Here is a 22411-nt window from a genome sequence, read left to right on the forward strand (position 1 = left end):
GGAACCTGTGGACCTCCGAGTGAAGATTCAGGAGGCACAGCAGCAGCACCCATTTGTGGCAGCTCGACATCGAGAATTGGATGAGAAAGGGGGACAAGAGACTCCTTGGGCGTATATTGGGGACCTGTTGCAGTTCCGTGATCACATTTACGTGCCTGGAGGTCCTCTTTGTGGCCTTATCCTATGTCAATGTCATGATAGTCTGGTGGCGGGACACTTTGGGGTGTTCAAAACACTGCACCTCATCTCTAGGACATTTTGGTGGCCGAGACTTAAACATGATGTGTCGGGATATTTGGCGTCCTGTGGGATCTGTCGCCAAGCCAAGTATGCTCCTGGTACGCCCCTGGTCTCTTGCAGGCCTTGCCCATGCCAGAACGACTGTGGGGGGCAGTTTCATTGGATTTCATCATTGAGTTACCACCATCGAATGGTGCCACAACTATTTTGGTGGTGATGGATATGTTGACTAAAATGGCCCACTTTATTCCGTGTGCAGGTCTTCCATCGGCCAAGATAATTGTCAATTGTTTATATCCCATTTTTTCCAGTTGCATGGGTTACCAGACCACATGGTATCAGATCAGGGGAGGGGTACAATTTACAGCATGTTTCTGGCAGACCCTACTCACAAAACTGCAGGTACAGGCGTGTCTGCTCATCTTCCCAAAACTGATGGGGGGACAGAGAGAGTGAATGCTATTTTGGAGCAGTACCTCTGCTGTTTCAGCAATACTCAACAAGACAATTGGGTGGAAGTGCTGCCGGTGGCAGAATTCGCTTATAACAATGCTCAACATGCATCCACCCATGTGTCCCCTTTCTTTGCTAACTATGGGTTTCATCCATGACTTTTCCCTTTAGCCCCGTCTGATTCCCCAGTTCCAGCAGTGGATACGTTCTTGCAGGAGTTAAAAGCTGTGCACCACATGGTCCACGATCAACTAGAGAGAGCCAAGGAGGACTATAAACGATTTGCAGACTGACATCGTCGCGATGTTCCGCCTTTTGCGGTAGGCGATCGGGTTTGGCTCTCTACTCGATACTTACCAACGATGCGACCATCGAAAAAGCTTGATCAACATTACTTGGGACCTTTTCCGGTCGAGGCAGTGATCAATCCTGTGGCTTATCGTCTCTCCCTGCCAGGGACCATGCGTATCCATCCTGTTTTTCATTATTCCCTGTTAGTCCTGCCTTGGCCGACAGTCCGCATAGACCAGCTCCATCACAGCTGGCCCCAGTAGCCCCTCTGGGAGAGGAGGAGTACGAAGTGGATAGTATCTGAGATTCACACCAGTTGCGGGGTTGATTTCAGTATTTGGTGGCATGGAAAGGTTATGGACCAGAGGACTTTACCTGGGTCGATGCCACTGATGTTCATGCTCCTCGTTTGGTCCAAGACTTTCACGCTCGGTTTCCTCAATGTCCTCGTCCGCCTGGTCCCGGGGGAGGGGGCCATGCAGGGGGGATAGTGTCATGCCCCTGGTGGAGACTGGCTCTGAGGAAGAGGAGGAACAGCCAACAGCGAATGGGACTGTGGCTCCAGAGGTGGTGGAGGAGGCTGGGGAAGGGCAGAGGCCAGCTGAGCAATCAGAGGAGGATCCAGGTCCATCCCCTATCCATCCTAGGTCACGCAGAGAGGAGAAGATCAGGGAAAAGCGAGGTCTACTCAAGAGGAGATTACCATGATCCACCTCATGGCTTGCAGCTGGGAGCTATGTATATAAGTTTGTAACTGCACAGTCAGAATTGCTGGAGTCAATTTAGTGTTTACTTTGAAAGAGGTTTATCTTTGCTGGCGTTCTTCCCATGGACTCTCCTCAGTTATTTTCCTGGAGTTTATGATTAGCTATCTTGGCTTGCTTCGGAACTCTCGTCAATGCGGTTTGTTTTGGTTTTCTCTTTGCCTCATTATTTACTTTTGTGACTTTAAACTGTGCCTAATAAAATAGTAAAGTTAAGTTGAAGGACTTAACGGACTTTAATGTATGTTTTGGGTTATTTTGAGAGACTACAGCTTATCACTAGTTGGGCCAGGAAATGCCCGCAAGAAAACAAGCCAGCTCAGAGAGCACCAAGGACCTCACAACTGATAAATTCCAATTCAAATCACCACCCTTTTTCTGTCCACGACTGAGGCTATTTTTCAGGAAAAATACAGAGAAAAACCATCACAAGGGACAAAATCACATGGAAATAGGATCAAGAGGTTAAACACATTTTTGGATGAAAACTTACGGAAGCGCATGCCAGGATGCCGAAAAATCCGACTTTCTGCACCAAATTCTGGATGGCCAGTTTTGCCCGAGAGGCAAAGTCCTATAGAGAAGGAAGACAACAGGTTAAGGACCCAAAATGGTGGTGATATTAAGCAAAACAACTTTGAATTGTGCCGGCATAAAGTAGTCAATTACAAAGGATTATGGCTTATGGCTTATGAATTATAGTTTCTCATACCTCACCTTCCCACAGGCAGTCCTCAACTTACAACCATGATTAAACCTTAATAGCGACTTAAGACTATTTTTCACACTTACAACCATTTCAGCATCCCCATGGTCAGGTGATAAACATTTGAATGCTTGGCAACTGACCCATATTTATGACGGTTGCTGTGTCCTGAGGTCATGTGATCCCCTTTTGCGACAAAGTCAGTGTGGAAGCCAGAATCACTTAATTGTATTCCTAACTTAACCACCACAATGGCTGACTTAATAACTGTGGCAAGAAAGGTTGTAAAATGGGGCAAAACGCACTGGACAACTGTCTTCCTTAGCAACTTGAAATGTTGGGCTCAACTGTGGTAGTAAGTTGAAGACTAAACCGCTCCACGAAATTAATTTATTAAACAACATATTTATAACTCACTGAAACACGGGGGGAAAAGGGCTCAAGAATTCCTGGCAGCTTTTATAATGCACATTAATACTTCAAAGAATATTATAACAGACCACTACGAGAGAAAAATGTAGTTTACATAACATGAAATAAATCTGTAACCCATATATTATTAATCGAAGCAGTATGAACAGGAATTTGTACTTAACCACAAACTGATTATTTTGAACAACATAATGGGTCCTGCGAATAGCTTAGAGAAGAACATAAAAGCAAGATGATTTGAAACACGAAGACCAACAACACAATGGCATAAGAATACAAGAACGGGCTAGTAGATCAAGCCCAAGAAACATTTTTTCAACATCTGTTGCATCCAGATGTCTCCTTGGTGGCCCCCTCAACCTTCTGGACCTGCCTCCCATTTGAGATCCAAGGGACCCCTTCCCTTTTAGCCCTCCACCAGGCTGTGAAGATCACCCACCATCACCCTCCCTAAAGAATGGGCTGGGATGGAGGATTAATTGGGAGGTTGGTTGGTCTGTCACCTGGATGGAGGGGTATGTTTTAACTATGTTATAGAATAGAATAGAATAGAATAGAATAGAATAGAATAGAATAGAATAGAATGGATTCTTTATTGGCCAAGTGTGTTTAGAGTGGAGTGTTCTTTATTGGCCAAGTGTGATTGGACACACAATAAATTTATATCCAATGCATAAGCTCTCAGTGTATACACAAACAACAAAGTAATGTAATAATAAGATACCAATAGGAGAATGTAATAGGAAAGATGAGAAGGATAATATTTTATTGTGTATTGTGAGAGCTATTATATGAGAATGGTATCTATATAAGTCAGGGGTGAACAACTATGGCTCTTTAGGACCTGTGGATTTCAACTCCCAGAATTCCTGAGACAATTCCTGAGCCACTCATCCCTGACTTCCACACTGGCTCAGGAATTCTGGGAGTTGAAGTCCGCAGGTCAGAAACAGGCCATAAGCCCTATAAGTAAGTGACTGAGTAAGTAAGCAAGCAAATAAATAAGGTGGCCAACTCAATAGATCCAGAAATCTCACAAACTGGACACAAACAGGCAAACTGTCAGCCTTCAAGAATCCTTCTTCTGCTTGCTACACCTGACACAAACCATCTTTTATTGTGGCTTCCTAGCAGCTACTACTTAAGACCTCTAAGAATTTCTACTTAGAAGTTTAAGAATAGTTTCCAAAATTAACAACCTAACCATCTGTGATTTTTTTAAAGACCTGTCCCCCCCTTTTTTTTAATATAGCAAAGAGTAGCTGCCTTAAGAAAGTTTAAGGTCCTTGGAAGGCAGTGGAGCACTTGCTTGGAGCAGAAGGCTGGTATGATACCTCATATTCTACTTGTAGGTTTCTACTAAGCCTTTGGCTAGCACAGAGAGTTAGAAGTTGGACAAAATGGACATTAGATTCCCCCAAGTAAAGTTTTTCATATGTTCTTATGATATAGTTGAGTCTCCTGACCCATCAATTCAATATTAAAAGATCAATATTGGGTAGCCATGGAGATGGCTTGGAGGCACTGCTGCAGAGATCTCCTTAGATAATTTCACAGATAACATTTTAATGGTCCTTTTGTGGCAAAACCTTTTAACAACTAACAGAACATAATATCTGTATCTCAGGATTGAACTGTGGGGTTCTTGGGGCTCTCTGAGCTTGGTGGTTTTCTTGAAGACATTTCATTACCTAACTAGGTAATGTCATTGTGGTAGCAGTGACGAGTGCTCTTCTGACAATGTTGATGACGGTGGGGTTTTTTTTCGAATAATAAAACTGTGATTCTACAAAGTGTTACAGGATTTGACCTTTAGGTTTTAGGAACTTTGGGAAATAACAAAGCTTCAAGGATGTAAATAAATTCTTGTCATTCAATCACTATGATTTTAAAAAATAATTATCAAATGTTCTACAACTAAAATTTCCAAATGAGTTTACATTAAAGTGGAAGTCTATTCTGTAAGATTTATAGGACGAAGTTATTACAAATCTTTCTCACATATTCACTGTATATATCCACTCAGTATTTAAAACTTAAAATGCAGGTATTTAAAACAATATTTGAGGAGTTGCCACAAAGAAGAGGGAGTCAACCTTAAAGGCAGGACAAGAAGCAACAGATGGAAACTAATCAAGGAGAGAAGAACCCTAGAAGGAAGGAGAAATTACCTGACAGTGAGAACAATTAATCAGTGGGACCACTTGCCTCCAGAAGTTGTGAATGCTCCAACACTGGAGGTTTTTAAGAAGAGGTTGGACAACCATTTGTCTGAAATGGGTTTCCTGCCTGAGTAGGGGGGTTGGACTAGAAGACCTCTAAGGACCCTTCCAACTCTGTTATTCTGTTAACGTGAACACTGTATATACTGTAAATCTAAGAATAGGAAACATTATATGGATTAAGAAATAAGATTCTTCAGAAATAAGAATATTCAGAAACAAGGGACGATTTGTGGCAAAAGCTTCACATTAAAGTTTAAGGTTATAGTCTTATCAATTTTTTGCAAGTAGTAATTATGTATTTCTGTAATTTTAGATCAGAGTTTTAAAAGTCAATGCTTAAAGAATCTTAAAACCATAAATGAGAAATAAGAATCAACAGAATGAGTGCAAATGTAACATATAGGGCCAATGAAAAATTTGAGGAAAGATAACTTTGTAGTAGTGAAACTCTGCAATTTAAATCTTATATATGTATAACATTAATTGATGTATACTTCATTTAAATTAAGGACATATTCTTAGGGTTCATTCCTTCATCAGTCATCTCATAAAAATGTACTGTTCTGAGAAGGATTGGTCATTGCTTCCAGGAAATTCCCTTTTATATACATTTTAACTTTGTTTCAGTCTTTTTAAGAACAAATGATTTGATTTAATTTTAAATTGTTTTAAAATAATTTTTTAAAATTATTGTATGTTGCTGTCTTACAATTTTTAAATTTTCCTGAGCAGTTGCTAAATGAAGGCAGAATTAAAAATACAATACATAAATGAGAGGATAATAAAAATTGTTTTTTATGCGGCAACTTCTCTACAATAAATATATACAAACCTGAATCTAATTAAACTGATTATACACTGATGAAATCAGAAGTTAGTTTTAAATTTTTACTGTGGTAATTTAAAGGTCATTAAACCAATTATTTTAAAACTCTGCTTATTCATTAAAATAATTTATCTTTCAGATGTTTTTAATGTAATACTTTCTCCTCTTGTTGGTTGACCAGTTTATTGCTTGGGGAGGAAAAAGAGGAAAATTCTTAATTTGGAATTAACAATTAATTCTGCAGAATCATTTCTAATAGTGGAAAATAGGCTAATTTTATATGCAAGCAAATAATTGAAGGACAACAGATTTATTTTATGAAGAAAGAAAGAAAGAAAAAAAGAAAGAAAGAAAGAAAGAAAGAAAGGATTTTTTTTATAATTGTCGCATATCTGGTTTAACATTTATTGCTAATGGGTAAATAATATCACACAATATAAAAATATTGAATATCTTAACAATTAGGAATAGGAAATTTAATATATATGCAGACTGAATTTATAAATTGTGTAATATTCATTCTCAGAGGATTGGTATTCGACTTAAAGTTTCTACAAAAACTAATGATTCTTCCAAAACAAAATTCATATATGAAATGATTTTTATTTGGGATTCATAGGTAAATATTTGATTTTACAAATATTCAGTTCTTTAAGGCTGTATCGTCAGTTCAAGGAAACTGATATATTTTGAGTGTAAACTGATGGTAAAAATAGAATTTCACATGATAACTTCAATTATTATTTTTTTTAAATTAAAAAGTTAGATCTTTATAGTTCTTAATAGGAAGAGCGTGCAATTGCTACATTTAAATATATTATTTTATAGATAAGATGCAGATGTAAATATATTTTAAAAACAGAGTTTCAAAATTCTGAACTAATAGTTATGTTCCCAAATTCAACAACTATACCCTTAACAACAAAAACAAGTCTAAAAGGATTTTCACCCCAAATTCAATTTCTTCAGTCCAAGGAAATTTTATTTATAACTTTCTCAAACAGGGAAAATTAATAATAAATGACAATACTGACAGTATAGAACAAACCTAAACTTATACACTCTGCTAGCATTCTGGCTAGTTTTAGTATAAGATGGTGATGTTTGAAAAGTAAAATTATACAAAACTTGCACATTAAATTTACACAGGGCTGTAAGCCTTGGAGTTGGGGTGGGTCATCATTTAATGGACTGACCTCTTCAAAACATTTTCCATGCATTTGAGATGTTTTAGCAGAAAGCTCTTGCATGTTGAAAAAAGTGACGAATTTTATACTGATCTGGAATGATTTAGACAAACATTTGTCACCTAAAGATACCTGGATTATGTGTTATGCCTTGGAGCCCCAGCAAACTAAATCTTTATTTTTAATGCTATCTTATTTAATCAATAAAGATTAAATTACTAATGGTTTCCAGATGGTGTAATATATTATATCAACTTGCTCTCCAAAGGATGCCAATTAAAAAGAACAAAGTCCTTAGGTGCAGTCAATAGGAGATCTAACTTCCCTCCAAATAAAATGTTTTGTGCTAAATATCAACATTCAGAAATACAAGAAGATAATTTGATGCCTGCTAAGGAAAAACATTTCGATGCAGAAATTTACCTATGCCGTAGTTAATTGCACATCTATCATTTCCCAAATTAATGATGGTTGAAACTGGATTAAAATTTGCAGGACATTTCCCCCCTCCTAAAATTTATAATCTGAGTCTGAATTTGACATCAGACGTGATGTTGCTAAAGTGGAACTTTTTCATGGAAAGAAAGAAAGAGAGAGAAAGAGAAAGAGAAAGAGAGAAAGAGAGAGAGAGAGAGAGAAAGAAAGAAAGAAAGAAAGAAAGAAAGAAAGAAAGAAAGAAAGAAAGAAAGAAAGAAAGAAAGAGAAAGGATAGAGAAGAAGAGAGAAGGAAGGAAAGAAAGATGAAGGCAGGAAGGGAGGGAGAAAGAGAGAAAGACAGAAGAGAAAGAAAGGTAAAGAGAAAAATAGGAAAAAGGCAGGAGGAAAGAAAGAGGGAAAGAAAGAAAGAAAGAAAGAAAGAAAGAAAGAAAGAAAGAAAGAAAGAAAGAAAGAAAGAAAGAAAGAAAGAAAGAAAGAAAGAAAAGCTGCAAATTGGTGACTGATGAATGGATTTGGGTTACCTGAAATTTTTAAAAAGTAGAAGAAAAGAGAAGTGAAGAAAAAAATATTTCATGCAATCAGGGTCTTTCATAAGAAGTTTCCCCATAATGTCTCTATTACAATGCTAGATTTGACCATTAATATTTTCAGTTCCTATTTTGCCAAGACTATTTCATAAGGCATGTGGGTTATTGTGATATTTATAATTTAATTTTAAATAAAAGATATTCTTGGTCCGATGGTAAAAAAAATAAAAATAAAAGTCAAGTGTACTGAATTTTAAAACACAAACAATTGGCTGTAATTTGCAAGGCAGTCTGAATTTCTTTCTTTTATCCCATTTAACCATTCTTGTGTGAAAACAAAAATGGAAAATTGTAATAAAAGATCTACTTGACTTTATAGGAAAATGAGGTGAGGAAAGAAAAAGAGAAAGCATTGCCAATTTAGGTCTGTCTCATTTTAAGGAAAAAAATACTAGGTATTTTATTCAATATTATGGATCTCAGAACAAATTGAGACTCATGGAAATTTATTTAAGACGGAGATAATGATAGCTACACTTAATAATGATACCTACACATCACAGAATTAATTCAAAAACATGGGACATAGCTTTTCATTTTGGAATGCCTGATATGCTAAAATAATTAAACAATCAAAAATTTTAAAAATACGAGTTTAAGAAATATATATTTCTTAATAAATATACTATTTGTAATTTATTATTCTGTCTTTGTTACTTTTATTAGTTTTTTAACAATATTCTTAAAAGGAGTTAACCAGAAACATTTTTTGAGCTAATTTCTAACAAAAACCTACTGCATGCTGAGAGACAATAAATATTTTTTTATATCACACCTTAATTGTCTGAAAGATAATTTTTAAAAAAAGATACAAAAAAACAGAAACAACTGCTAGTGTGATTAAAAACCAGAAGGCAAAGAAATTCTAATATCCGCAAAGTAGATAATATCTAGTAAATAAATAGCTGTTTTATGAAGAAACAATTTTAATATCTTGTTTCAAGATATTTTCAAAAGTTTCAAGTTCACTTTTCTTACTACTTTTTTGTTTAAAAAACCTAACCGCTGCCTAGTTCTGATTTGATCTTTTTTGAAATCAGCATTTAAAACAACAAACAAAGCAAGATACCTCTTCTGCGCCTATTTATTTTTTTTTAATAAAAGAGGCAAGGTTACAATTCTCAGATGCCACCGGACAATTTTAGAACTTTTTAAATTTCATTCAAAGAAGCAGACATCATAAAGATTTATATACTGGGATATGTATATATATATATATATATATATATATATATGAATATTTCAAAATTACTTACGGGCAAAAAATAACTTTCCCCCAATTAAAGATTATAGATTTTCTTCTCCTGTCTTCCCAGTTATCGTGAATCATTTTCTTTATTGTAAGAATATTGTTATTATTTTTGCTCAAGACTATTCCTATCAAAAGCATGACTCTTGTGGGACTTAGGAAAGATTTCCTGCTTCTAATGGTATACCAACCGGGAATTTTTAAATGATTTAGTTATTACTTCACTGGATTAATCATCAGATTAAAAAAAAAACAGTGCTGGGAATAGTGGTGAAAACTGAAAAGTTTGTTGAAATAATAGGCAATTCACAAAGCTCACATTTTACAATCCATAAAAGCGATATTCTCTAATCAATGTAATAGCTTAATAAAGGGACAAAATTTAAATGAAAACTGCTCCTTACTAAAATTTTAAAAAGAGGGAAGCTCATTATATTTTAAATTAGTTTTTACAAGGTAATTTCCAATGCAATTGATTTTCTATCTGAGTGGAAGGAATTCTAGAAAAGAGATTAGGATGCATTTTGCTGCTAGAAATTTCCTAAAGTAAGATTCTTTTCCAGATAGATATGAGCTTCAAATAAACAAAGGAATTTGGTGGTGTGGACTTCATTTAGTCTTGTTGTCCTTGCAATTGTCTTGTTATAGCTTTTAAGTCATAATTTATTACCATGGTTGGCTGATGTTGGTCAATGCTATATGCTTAGGAATGAACTGGAAACAGATTTTAAATTATATAAAAAGGAATATATGGATTTTCTTAATAAATTGAACACTCCAGACCCCACTCTACAGTCCGTACGTATGTACAAAAGATCAGGCAATGTATTTTGGGTAGGAATTTGGCATGCAAGACCATGAGGTAGTTTACACAAGAATCATTTTATGTAGGAACCTGGATGCTCTCTGAGCTTGGTTGTTTTCTTGTAGACTTTTCATTGCCCAACTAGGTAACATCATCAATGCTAGAAGGGAGTGGGGGTTTGCTCTCCCTTTATATACTTGCCCTGTCACCGCTGTACTAGCAATCGGCACCCAGGTAAGCAGAGATTAACATCAAGATTAATACCTACATCAACCATCATGCAATAAACAATACCCCAATCAACTCAGTCAATCGAAGAAACAATAAACAGCCTAATCAAGGAACCATCCAGACCACGCCCACCATCAGGAAACTCTCTAGAAACTGCCCATCAACTAAGGAATTAATTCGTGGAACAGCTTGCCTTCAGAAGTTGTGGGCGCTTCTCTATCACTGGAGGGTTTTAAGAAGAGATTGGCAGCCATTTGTCTAAAATGGTATAGCGTCTCCTGCCTGGACAGGGGGTTGGGCTAGAGGACCTCCAAAGACCGTCTTCCAACTTTGTTATTTTGTATTCCGTATAACTGAGTCACTATAGCAAATATCAAGACGAAAAAGGCTTGCGTTCCTCCAAGTTTATGGCTCGGTGTAACCTTCTCAGTCCTGCCCGTTAAGAGTTTCTATGGGTTTGGGCAGCCTTACAAATTTCACAAATAAATATGTAGGGGAGCCCAAATAAAATTCAAAATAAGTTTCATATGACTAGGTGAGGTTCACATGCATCTCAACTAATGTAAGAATATCAGAGACGAAGGAAGATACGAATGAAGTACATGAAAAAAAGAAGGGAATTTTGAGGATGTTGGAGATGAGTTTTTATACTTTAAACAAGGCTAAAATAGTTTGGTTTGGTTGTGAAGGTTTTCCCCAACTCGACAGAAACAGGCGTGTCCAATTCAGTGAAAGAAAACAGTGTAAAAAAATTATCCCCATATCGAAATTTTCTACTTCCACACGCTTCCATTTGGCTTCTTTTCACTGCCTCTTAGAGCTTAGGGAAAAAAAATAGAATTTTCCATTTTTTGCTGCTCTTTCTTTGTAAGAACACTCACAAAGTGAAACAACACTGCTAAATAGTGTTCGTGCTGCAGGCTTTCTGCTAATTTTTGCAACTCATTTTTCCACAACCCGTTTCCCTTCATGCTTCTCAGGACACCATTTTTTTTAATTCATTTGGCTAGAAATAAAATGTTTTCTCTTTAAGCAACATTTGAACTTGGATTTCAAAAATTTGGGAACCAACTACAAACGTTATCAATCTCCCCAAATCTGCAATATGGTGATTTTTTTAAAAATCTTGTGTTCTTAAGAATCCATGCATTTATTTCCTCAAACTCCTTTTGCTACAAAGAAGCAGCAAGCGCAAAGGGAAATCTTATATGGATCGATACAGATAGTCGTTGACTAACAACAGTACTTCATTTAGTGACTGTCTGAAGTTACAAGTGCGCTGAAAAAAGGGAATTTATGACAGTTTTTCACACTTAACGACCGTTCCAGCATCCCCATGGTCACATGATCAAAATTCAGATAATTGGCAACTGATTCATATTTATGGCCGTTGCAGTGTCCTGGGGTCAGGTGGTCAACTTTTGCAACCTTCCAACAAGCAAAGTCAATGGGGAAGCCAGATTCACTCAGCAACCATGTTACAAACTGAACAACTGCAATGGTTCTCTTAACAACGGTGGCAAGAAAGGTCCTAATATGGAGAAAAGGCGCTTAACCACTGTCTCATTTAGCAACATAAATTTTGGCCTCAGTTGTGGTCATACGTAGAAGACTATGTGTATTAAATACATATATTTAAAATGGAACAGATCTCTTCCAAGGAAATTTCAGTAATTGTGGAGAAATCAGAATGGCTGAAAATACTTGCTTTTTGGCTTAAACCCTCTTTTATTTCGGTTCTCTCCCCAGCAGTGAGGTCCCTAGACCAATCTTTCTGAAATACATCTTGATTGTTCCACCTTGAGATTTGTACCCTGGATCTTCTGTCAAGCTGGGCACAGCCCCAGTTTGTCTAAAAGACAACATTGCTCCGTTGTGACTAATATCCTCTGGTAATCTGCAGCTGCACGATTTGTGGTGTGCCAAAGGAGAGCATTTTGTGGCTCATGCAGATCCAGCAACCCAAGGGCAAAAAAATGCCTCCTATGCATTATTATTATTATTATTATTATTATTATTATTATTATTATTATTATTATTATATTTTTCTTAAATACCACCTTTATTATTTTTTATAAATAACACAAGGTGGAGAACATACCTAACGCTGGTTCCTCCTCTTATTTTCCCCACAACAACAACCATGTGAGGTGGGTTGGGCGCAGAGAGAGGGACTGGTCCAAAGACACCCAATCAGCTTTTATGGCTAAGGCGGGACTAGAACTCACTGTCTCCTGGTGATTGGCCCAAAGTCATCCAGCTGACTTTTGTGCATAAGGCAGGACTAGAGCTCACTGTCTCCTGGTGATTGGCCCAAAGTCATCCAGCTGACTTTCATGCCTAAGGCGGGACTAGAACTCTCTGTCTCCTGGTGATTGGGCCAAAGTCATCAAAGTGGCTTTCATGCCTAAGGTAGAATTAGAACTCACAGTCTCCGGGTTTCTAGCCTGGCACCCTAATCATTAGACCAAACTGGCTCTTCCATGGAACTCAACTCTACAGAGTTACCCCATTGAAAAATGAGTGGTCAATATATTTTACAAATAAAGTCCTCGACTTACAACCAGAGTTGAGCCCAAAATTTCTGTTGCTAAGGTGAGACATTTGTTAACTGAATTTTGCCCTATTTTTGATCTTTCTTGTCACAGTTGTGAAATGAATCACTGCAGCCGTTACAGTTACTAACATGGTTGTTAAGTGAATCTGGCTTCGCCTTTGATTGTCAGAGGTCGCAGAATGGTCATGTGACTTTGGGACACGGCAACCATCATAAATACATGCCAGTTGCCAAGTGTTTGAATTTGGATCACATGACCATGGGGATGCTGTAAAGGTCGTACGTGTGAAAAACGGTCCTAAGTCACTTTTCTCAGTGCCACTGTAACTTTCATCACTAAATAAACTGTTGCAAATCGAAGACTACAAATAAAATAAAATAAAAATAAAAACTTAAAGAATAGAATAGAATAATAAAATAAAATATTGCTGGATTCCCTTTTAGAAATTAAAAAAAACCCCGAAAGTAAATCATTTTGATTTCAACAGGGTTTATTCTCAGGTCAATGTGTGAACGTGAAAATTGGTGGCGATTTTACACGTTAATTATTTTGGCCCAGAAAAAAGCCCTTGGAGCACATCTGATCCACTCAGCTTCCAATCTGGATGGGAAAAAATAACCCCATAAATCTCAAACAGCACCAAGACTGAATGTCCAAAGACTTAACTGTAGAGAGGAGGAGGGGAAACCCCAAAGAAATTAACTTTATGCCTATTTTAAACAGGAGTGTGTATGTGTCACTCAGCGAGGAGTTTCACTTCCCGCTTTTCAGATCAGCCTAACAAAGGTAACACAATGCCTCTAGTTTCAGATAACTTGCCTTTTCTTTCACACAGGGCCAACAGGTGTGTGAGCGTTTTAAAGGGAACATTATGTACTCGGCTGATAGCCTGAGCAGTTGAAGGAAGGGGAGGGGAAAGAGGAAGAACTCCGGGCTTACACATGCATTACTCAGCACTTCTACCACCAACTGTCTCGCCTGTTAAGTCATCATCCCTCGCAGGTTGGCTGGGAAACTAGCCAGTGAAAGAGACAGATGCTCGGCTGACAAGCTGACTCACACGCGTGTGCATGCACGCACACTCTCAGCACACAGACTGGGGTAACTTGCCAGTAGGATTTCAAAGGAAAAGAGTGGAGAACTTGGCCGGGGAACTTAAAAGACTGCGCCAGTGGGAAAAAAAACAAAAAATGGGCGTTTTTGTAGAATCACAGAAATAAATTAACACGTCTGCAGGCTTCAGGGCTACACAATTCGGAATCGCTAAAAGAGACGGACGTGTTTCGCTTTATTTTTTCTGCCCCCTCACTTAGGCAATTTGCACTCCTTGAACTGGTGGACTGCCATAATTTGAATTTTTTCGACACTTTGGGAACAAGAAAGAAAGAAAGAAAGAAAGAAAGAAAGAAAGAAAGAAAGAAAGAAAAAAAGAAAGAAAGAAAAAAAGGGAGGAAACGGCTCTGTGAAATCCCACAAAACGAAAGTCAATTTTGAAAGAGGCTTCTTCTCTTCCAACCAGCCTCCAATGACAGCATTCTGGAAAATTTGTTTATTGCTTTTGTTTTATTTATGTAGCTGCCCATCTCAACTGGGTGGTTTACAAAAGTTTTTTTAAAAAAACCTCCCCCCCAAAAAAAAACAATACGGGAAGCCCACAGCTTACAATCATTGGTTTAGTGACCGTTGGAAGTTATACTGGCACTGAAAAAAGTGATTTATGGCCGGTTTTTAAAGACTTATGACCGCTGCAGCACCCCCGTGTCATGTGATCAAAATTTGGAGGCTCAGCAACTGGCGTGTATGTATGATGGTTGCAGCGTCCAGGAGTTGTGTGATCCCCTTTTGTGACCTCCCAACAAGCAAAGTCAATGGGGAAGCCAGATTTACTTAACAATTGTGTTACTAACTTAACAATGGCAATGATTCACTTTAACCTCACTGGCAATAAAGGTCGTACGATGGGGCAAAATTCACTTAGTGACTGATTTGATTAGCTCTGGAAATTTTGGGCTCAATTGTGATCGTAAGTCGAGGACTACCTATACAACTGCAAGTACATTAAAGACTAAAAAAACCACTAGAAACTCATTTACAAAATCTACCACTAAGATTTTCTTTTTAAAAAAGGAATCTCTGTACAAGGCCACTGGAAATTTTGCTCTGTTCCGCTCCAGCTGTAATACAGGCAGTCCTTGACTTATGACCACAAGCGAGCCCAAAACTTATGTTCCTAACTGAGAAACTTGTTAAGTGAGTTCTGCCCCATTTTACGACCTTTTCTTGCCACTGTTGCTAAGTGAATCTTTTTGGTTGTTAAGTGAGTAACACGGTTGTTAAGTGAATCTGGCTTCCCCACTGACTTTGCTTGTCAGAAGGTCGCAAGAGGGGATCATGTGACCTCGGGACTCTGCAACCGTCATAAATACGAGTCGGTTGCCAAGCCTCTGAATTTTAACTACGTGACTGCGGGGATGCTGATGTGGTCATTAAGTATGAAAAATGGTCATCAGTCACTTTTTTCATTGCCGTTGTAAACTTCAGCCACTAAACGAACTGTTGCTAAGTTGAGGACTACCTGTAGAATGGGGCAAAATTCACTTCGCGACGGCCTCGATTAGCAATGGAAATTTTGGGTGTAAGTTGAAGTCTACTTCTACAACCACAAGCACATTACATTTTTTGGAAAAATAATCTCCGTTCAACGAGATTGTCAACTCATAAAACATTCCTATGCCCGTTTTAGTAGTTGCCATAAAAAAGCGGGCAGAGGAAGGAAATCTGGAAGTGTAGTTTGGAAGCAAAAGTACATTCCAACTCTTCTCTTTAAAAGATTGTAACTAAAATACCAGAGATTTTGGCCGCAAATATATTTAATTGGAGAACGTGAATGACAATACATTCAGCCCGTGAATGTGCTCAATTGGAGAATCTGATTTATGACACACCCAGGGGGGAGAGGGGGAAACAGGGTCACAGGGGACTGTAAATGACATAGGCCAGAGTTGGCTTCATACAGGGCAGTGCGAGTATGTCGCCTCTAATGAATCCTTTGGAGTTTTTTCAAGTTTGGCTCGAGAATCATGATTTAATTAGGGCGATTGCTGGAATCCTGACAGAGATCACCTGAAATGTCCACTCTGCCGCAGCTACAACAGCCATCAGAAAAACTCCTGAGAATTTTGGATAACAGATAACAGATAACAATCAGAGTTGGAAGGGACCTTGTAGGTCATCTAGTCCACCACCCCCGCCCAAGTGGGAGACCCTACACCATCTCTGACAAATGGCAGTCTTGAAGGTCTCAAGTGATGGCACTCACACAACTTCCAAAGGCAACTTCTGTTCCATGGGTTGATTGTTCTCACTGTCAGAAAGTTTCTACTAATTTCCAGGTTGAATTTCTCTCCTTGTTCAGTTTCCATCCATTATTCCTTGTCTGGCCTTTGGGTGCCTTGGAGAATAGCTTGACCCCTTCCTCCTCTCTGTGGCAGCCCCTCAAATATTGGAAGACTGCTATCATGTCTCCCCTGGTCCTTCTCTTCCCTAGACTAGCCAAGCCCAGTTCCTGCAACCGTTCATCGTATGTTTTAGCCTCCAGTCCCCTAATCACCCTGGTTGCTCTTCTCTGTACTTTTTCTAGAGTCTCAACATCTTTTTTATAATGCGGTGACCAAAACTGCATGGAGAACAAGGGACTCCCATTTTGCATCCTTTTTCCTCTTCCCTGCTCTTCCCTTTGCAGGCTTGTACTTGTAAGTGTCCTTTTGGCTAGTTATTGATCTGATGTAAGCTCCCCGGGGAATGCTTTTTTTTTTTTGGACTGATAAGGAGAAGATAAAGTACTTCAACTAAAATACTTTCCCTGATAAAACTTGAAAGGGAGCTCTGGGATGCTTATCTATTGGGCAATGAGATCCTAGCAGCTGCCTAAGTAGGCCAGAGACATATTCTGGCTTAACTTCAGATCAGATACCTTTATTACGGACTTCGGACCGGCTTAACTTCAATTATGATCCGGTTCAGTTTCAATCTGCTATTTCGCTGAAGCTGAACCAAATTGACGTACAGGTAACCCTCAATTTACAGCCATTCATTTAGTGACCGTCCAAAGTGACAATGTGCACTGGGGGAAAAAAAAGGGGGGGGGGACTGACGGCCGTTTTTCACACTTAACGACCGTTGTAGCATTCCCCCATGGTTATGTGATCAGCGTTCACAAAAAGCCCGGCAACTGGTGTTTATGACGGTTGTGGTATCCCGGGGGTCAAAATCAACAGGGGAAGCCAGATTCACTTAACAGCCATGTTATTCATTGAACAACTGCAGTGACTCACTTAACAAGAGCGGCAAGAAAGGTTGTAAAATGGGACACAACTCCCTTAACAGCTGTCTTGCTTAGCAATGGGATATTTTGGGCTTAATAGTGGCTGTAAGCTGAGGACTACCTGTATTAAAAGTTCACACTTCCTTATTTGGGTGTTTCTATACCCTCCCCGAAGGAGCCCCACCCTCAATTGCTGGAAGCTGCTTGGATCCCCAATTCCATCCAGGGTGGAATTTCAAAGATTGGTCTTTCAGAGAATCCGGCCTGTTAATTCTTGACATGGGCCAAGGGACATCTTGGCCAAGAGACTCTCTTGAATAACAGAGCAGAATAACAGAATTGGAAGGGACCTTGGAGATCTTCTAGTCCAACCCCCTGCTCAGGCCAATCTCTTCTTAAAAACCATCAGTGATGGAGCAACCACAACTTCTTAGAGGCAAGTTGTTTCTAACTGTCAGCAAATTTCTTCTTAGAAATTTCCAGGAGAAGAAGCAACGGACGGAAACTAATCAAGGAGAGAAGCAACTCGGAGCTAAGGAGAAATTTCCTGTCAGTGAGAACAATTAATCAGTGGAACTACTCGCCTCCAGAAATTGTGAATGCTCCAACACTGGAAGTTTTTAAAAAGATGTTGGAAAACCATTTGTTTGAAGTGGTGTAGGGTTTCTTGCCTAGGCAGGGGGGATGGGCTAGAAGACCTCCAAGGTACCTTCCAACTCTATTATTCTATTCTATTCTATTCTATTCTATTCTATTCTATTCTATTCTATTCTATTCTATTCTATTCTATTCTAATTCTATTCTATTCCATTCCATTCTATTATTCGATTCCATTCTATTATTCGATTCCATTCTTCTATTCTATTCTATTCTATTCTATTCTATTCTATTCTATTCTATTCTATTCTATTCTATTCTATTCTATTCTAATTCTATTCTATTCTATTCTATTCTATTCTATTCTAATTCTATTCTATTCCATTCTATTCTATTCTAATTCTATTCTATTCCATTCCATATTCTATTCCATTCCATATTCTATTCCATATTCTGTTCTGTTCTGTTCTGTTCTGTTCTGTTCTGTTCTGTTCTGTTCTGTCCTGTTCTGTCCTGTCCTGTCCTGTCCTATCCTATCCTATCCTATCCCATCCTAATCTATTCTATTCCTATCCTATTCTAGTTTTCGGTTGCTTCTCTCCTTGATTAGTTTCCATCCGTTGCTTCTTATCCTGCCTTCAAATGCTTTGATCCTCTCTTCTTTGTGGCAGCCCCTCAAATATTGGAAGACTGCTATCATGTCTCCTCCCCCCCCCTGTCCCCCCCCCCAGTCCTTCTTTTCATTAAACTAGAAGGCAACACAAGGCAAAGTCAAGGCAAAGTCGATCTCCTCTCTCGGCCCAACAAGTGAAAGGGTTAAGAGACAAGATCCACCCAAGCCTGTTTTAGAAAAAATAAAATAAAATAAAAGGAATGCCCTCAGGAGTCTGGAATGTACGACATGCAGACGGTTCATTTGGTGGCCACCCATTGAGAGGGAACAATAAAGAAGGAAAATGAAGGAACGCAGTAAGGGAGGGATGACGGGGGTGGGTGGTGGGTGGAAGGGGTGGGAATCGAAGCCTAGAGTCCAAATCAGGACCTTGTCCTGGGAAGGGAAAGGAAGCAGCCCAAAAGAACATTTCCTGTCTCTCCAAGATGGTGCCTCCTTCCCCATCATTCTGCCAACCCTGCCTTTGTGATGACAGCTTGCAAACTATTAATTGATTAGGGGACTGGTGACTAAAACATATGAAGAACGGTTGCAGGAACTGGGCTTGGCTAGTCTAGTGAAGAGAAGGGCCGGGGGAGACAGGATAGCGGCCTTCCAATATTTGAGGGGCCGCCACAGAGAGGAGGAGGAAGGGGTCAAGCTATTCTCCAAAGCGCCTGAAGACCAGGACGAGGAACAATGGATGGAAACAGAACAAGGAGAGTATTCAACCTGGAAATAAGGAGAAACTTTCTGGCCGTGAGAACAATCCACCCATGGTACAGAAGTTCCCTTCGGAAATTGTGGGAGCTTCATCACTGGAAGCTTTCAAGAAGAGATCGGACGGCCCTTTGTCAGAGATGGTGTAGGGTCTCCTGCTCGGGCAGGGGCTTGGACTAGATGATCTACAAGGTCCCTTCCAAAACTGTCAATCTTTCAAACTATTTTAAGGGAAGCCTCTGCTGGCAAGCGAGGAATAAGCCGCAAAATCATCCTGTCTGTCGGGCAATGGGGAGAGGCTCTGAAGTTTTTGCGTGTGTGTGTGTGTGTGTGTGCGCGTTGAGAAAGATTTCAGAAGCCAACTGGAGTAGCTTTTCATACTAAGCGAGAGCCAGAAACTTGGGCTGCGGGGAAGAATTACATACTGCCCGGGAGCATCCAGCGTGTAATTCTGAACTAATCAGATTCCCAACGAAGCACATAACTCGTTCCGTGTGCCCGGCACGCTTTCCATAGGTGGATGGTGTCACGGCACCACCCACCCACGTGCCCTCACAGACACATCCTGGACGGCGAACATCTGCTTGATCATCCTCCTGGCCGGCGAGCATCTGATTCCCAAATGAATCTTGGCCTGGAGTCGATCAAACTAAAGCAAACTCTCTGAACCACGGCTTGACGGAACAGGAATCAAACCCTGATGTTTTTTTTTTCTTCATTGTAGCTTATGGAAAGATTGGCTAGGGACATCTAATGTGCGACGCTGAAAGGGAAGCGTCAACCCCACCAGAGACAGGAAATTGGGCCGAAGGGCTGTTTTTCAGCCTTACTTTTCGCCAGCATGCTCCTTCTTGTTCCATATTTCTCCCAGGGCCTCTGGTTGACAATGTTCTTTCATTATTAAATGCAGAAGATAAATTCGTGCCTTTTTAACCATTCTAAGTTTAGTTACAGGAACCTACCAGGTATCTTGGCATGTAAAAGAGGCTACAAACCTAACCAACAATTAAAGAACGATCACCCTGAAGCCTGGTTAGGAAATTTGCCAATCTTCTCCAAATTACTTGTCTTTTTTTTTTTTTCATTAGGTTGATCATTTGCTATCCAGAAAGCCTGTCTCTGGTGATGAATCTGGTTAAACAATTGTATTGCTGCTGCATTTTTTAAAAATCCTGATGCTATTTAGAATACCCCTTTATCCTTTAAATAGTATTTAAGGACTGCTTTTAACTGTTATTTTATGAGAGCTTACAGTCAGGTTTACTGCCTTAATTTCTCTAGGTGGAAAGGCAGGGGGGTGGAAAACAAAGATTCATATAAAAAAAATTGCAAATAATTTATCCAGAAACTTAGCATCGCTCCCGCCAAGTCTTTCAGCTGGGAACTCTGCCTGCTAAACCACTCCCTTTTTTTCCAACCCTTCACCTATCACACTTAAAGATTTTAAAAGTAAAACTGGATAGGGTGTGGCCGATGGACTTTGTGTTCTTTGTTGGGCCAAAAAGAAAGGGAGAAAAAAAAGGCGGGGAGGACAAAGCAAGTTTCCACAAAGTCTAAAAAACTTTTCAAGAGCCTCTCCTATGGTGTCCTCTAACCTCACAGTTCGTCATTAAATGACATTTAACCCATTGCAAATTTCTCCTTGACAGGAAGTGATTCCTAGGAACCCATGATGTAATTATTAACCCAAAGAGACAGAAGCTAAAGTTGGATGTGAAAAAGACACACACACACACACACACACACACACACACACACACACTCCGCCTCCCCCTCCCCCCCCCTCCCCAACCCCAGTCCACGTTGACAAATTCTTTTGACAAGTCCTGTGGTTACAGGGAAGCTGGTTTCATACTGAGTCATCTCTGTTCAAACAGTTTACTGGAAATGGAGGGGAGGGGGAATTTTCAAAGAAACCATGTGATGGCCAGACTAACCACAATCAGCAAAATGTTCACAGGAGAAAGGGAAAAAAGAAAGAAAGAAAGAAAGAAAGAAAGAAAGAAAGAAAGAAAGAAAGAAAGAAAGAAAGAAAGAAAGAAAGAAAGAAAGAAAGAAAGAAAAAAAGAAAGAGGGAGGGGGGGGGGAGGGAAGGAAGGAAGGAAGGAAGGAAGGAAGGAAGGAAGGAAGGAAGGAAGGAAGGAAGGAAGGAAGGAAGGAAGGAAAGGAGTTGGAAGAGAAAGAAAGCAGATGGGGGAGAGAGAGGAGAGGAAAAAGGAAAGAGAAAGAAAGAAAGCCAAAGAAGAGAATGAAAGACCACAGGGAGGAAGAAGAGAAAGACAGCAGATGGGAGAGAGAGAAAGGAAGGAAGAAAAAAAGACGAAAGAAAAAGCATGAAAGAGAGAGAGAGAAATAGGGAAGGAAGAAGTTAAGAAGAGAAAGAAAAAAAGAGAAAGAGAAAAAGGAAGAAGAGAGGAAAAAAGAAAGAATGGGGAGTGAGGCAAAAGAGAAAGTTGGGGAGACAGAGAATAAAGAAAAAGAGAGGAAAGAAGCAAGGGAGGAAGGAAGGAGGGAGGGAAAGGAAGCAAGTAAGGCCAGGCTCCTGGGGTTAAACAACCGCTCTGCAATCTTTCAGTCCCTTTGAAGTTTACGATGTGCCTTAACTCCTTTCAAAAACCGTGTTTCTTCAAGGGAGAGGACTGGGAAAGAGTCAACAAAGAGAAGGAAGGTCCTTGATTGCCCCACACAAAGCAATGGCCAGAAAGCACAGGGCCCCCCCTCCCCCTCGGGGGGCGGGGGGGGGAGCTGACCTGAGAATAATCAGGCCAGGCTTGTCTCTGGAGCTGCTTCTGGCTCCCTTTTAGCAATCCCTGCTTGGCCTTCCTCGGGGCGCCCATGCAAACTTTCTCCCCCGGGGGATTAATGCATGCGGTTAGCAGATCTGTGAGATTTAGCCGGGGCGCGGGAGGGGGGCGCTTTCTGGCTCACAGATCTCTGAGGGCTTCCAGTGAGGTGTGATTCTCTCCAGAGAGAGTAGGAAATCAAGAATACAATCCCCCCCCTCCAAACAAAAGAGCACACAAAGATTGGGACCCAATTGGACCCAATACAGCTCAGCTCAGGATCTTGTTTTCTCCAAGGTGCATTCCATTACACAGGGCCATTATTATTATTATTATTATTATT

The 22411-nt window shown here is 39.6% G+C and overlaps 1 protein-coding gene across 5 annotated transcripts in view; it reads right to left on the bottom strand.

Moving 5' to 3' along the window:
- Positions 1-22411, bottom strand: part of VMP1 (vacuole membrane protein 1) — a 143561-nt gene that overhangs the window by 41091 nt on the left and 80059 nt on the right. For all 5 annotated transcript variants that reach the window (XM_087925147.1, XM_087925151.1, XM_026710161.2 and 2 more), the window contains one exon: positions 2242-2322. In XM_087925147.1, coding sequence (XP_087781273.1) covers positions 2242-2322 — 81 coding nt within the window. The remainder of the gene's footprint in view (positions 1-2241; positions 2323-22411) is intronic.

The sequence above is a fragment of the Pseudonaja textilis genome, chromosome 1, assembly GCF_049901715.1.
Source record: "Pseudonaja textilis isolate UNSWEBS1 chromosome 1, rPseTex1.2, whole genome shotgun sequence".
Lineage (NCBI taxonomy): Eukaryota > Metazoa > Chordata > Lepidosauria > Squamata > Elapidae > Pseudonaja > Pseudonaja textilis.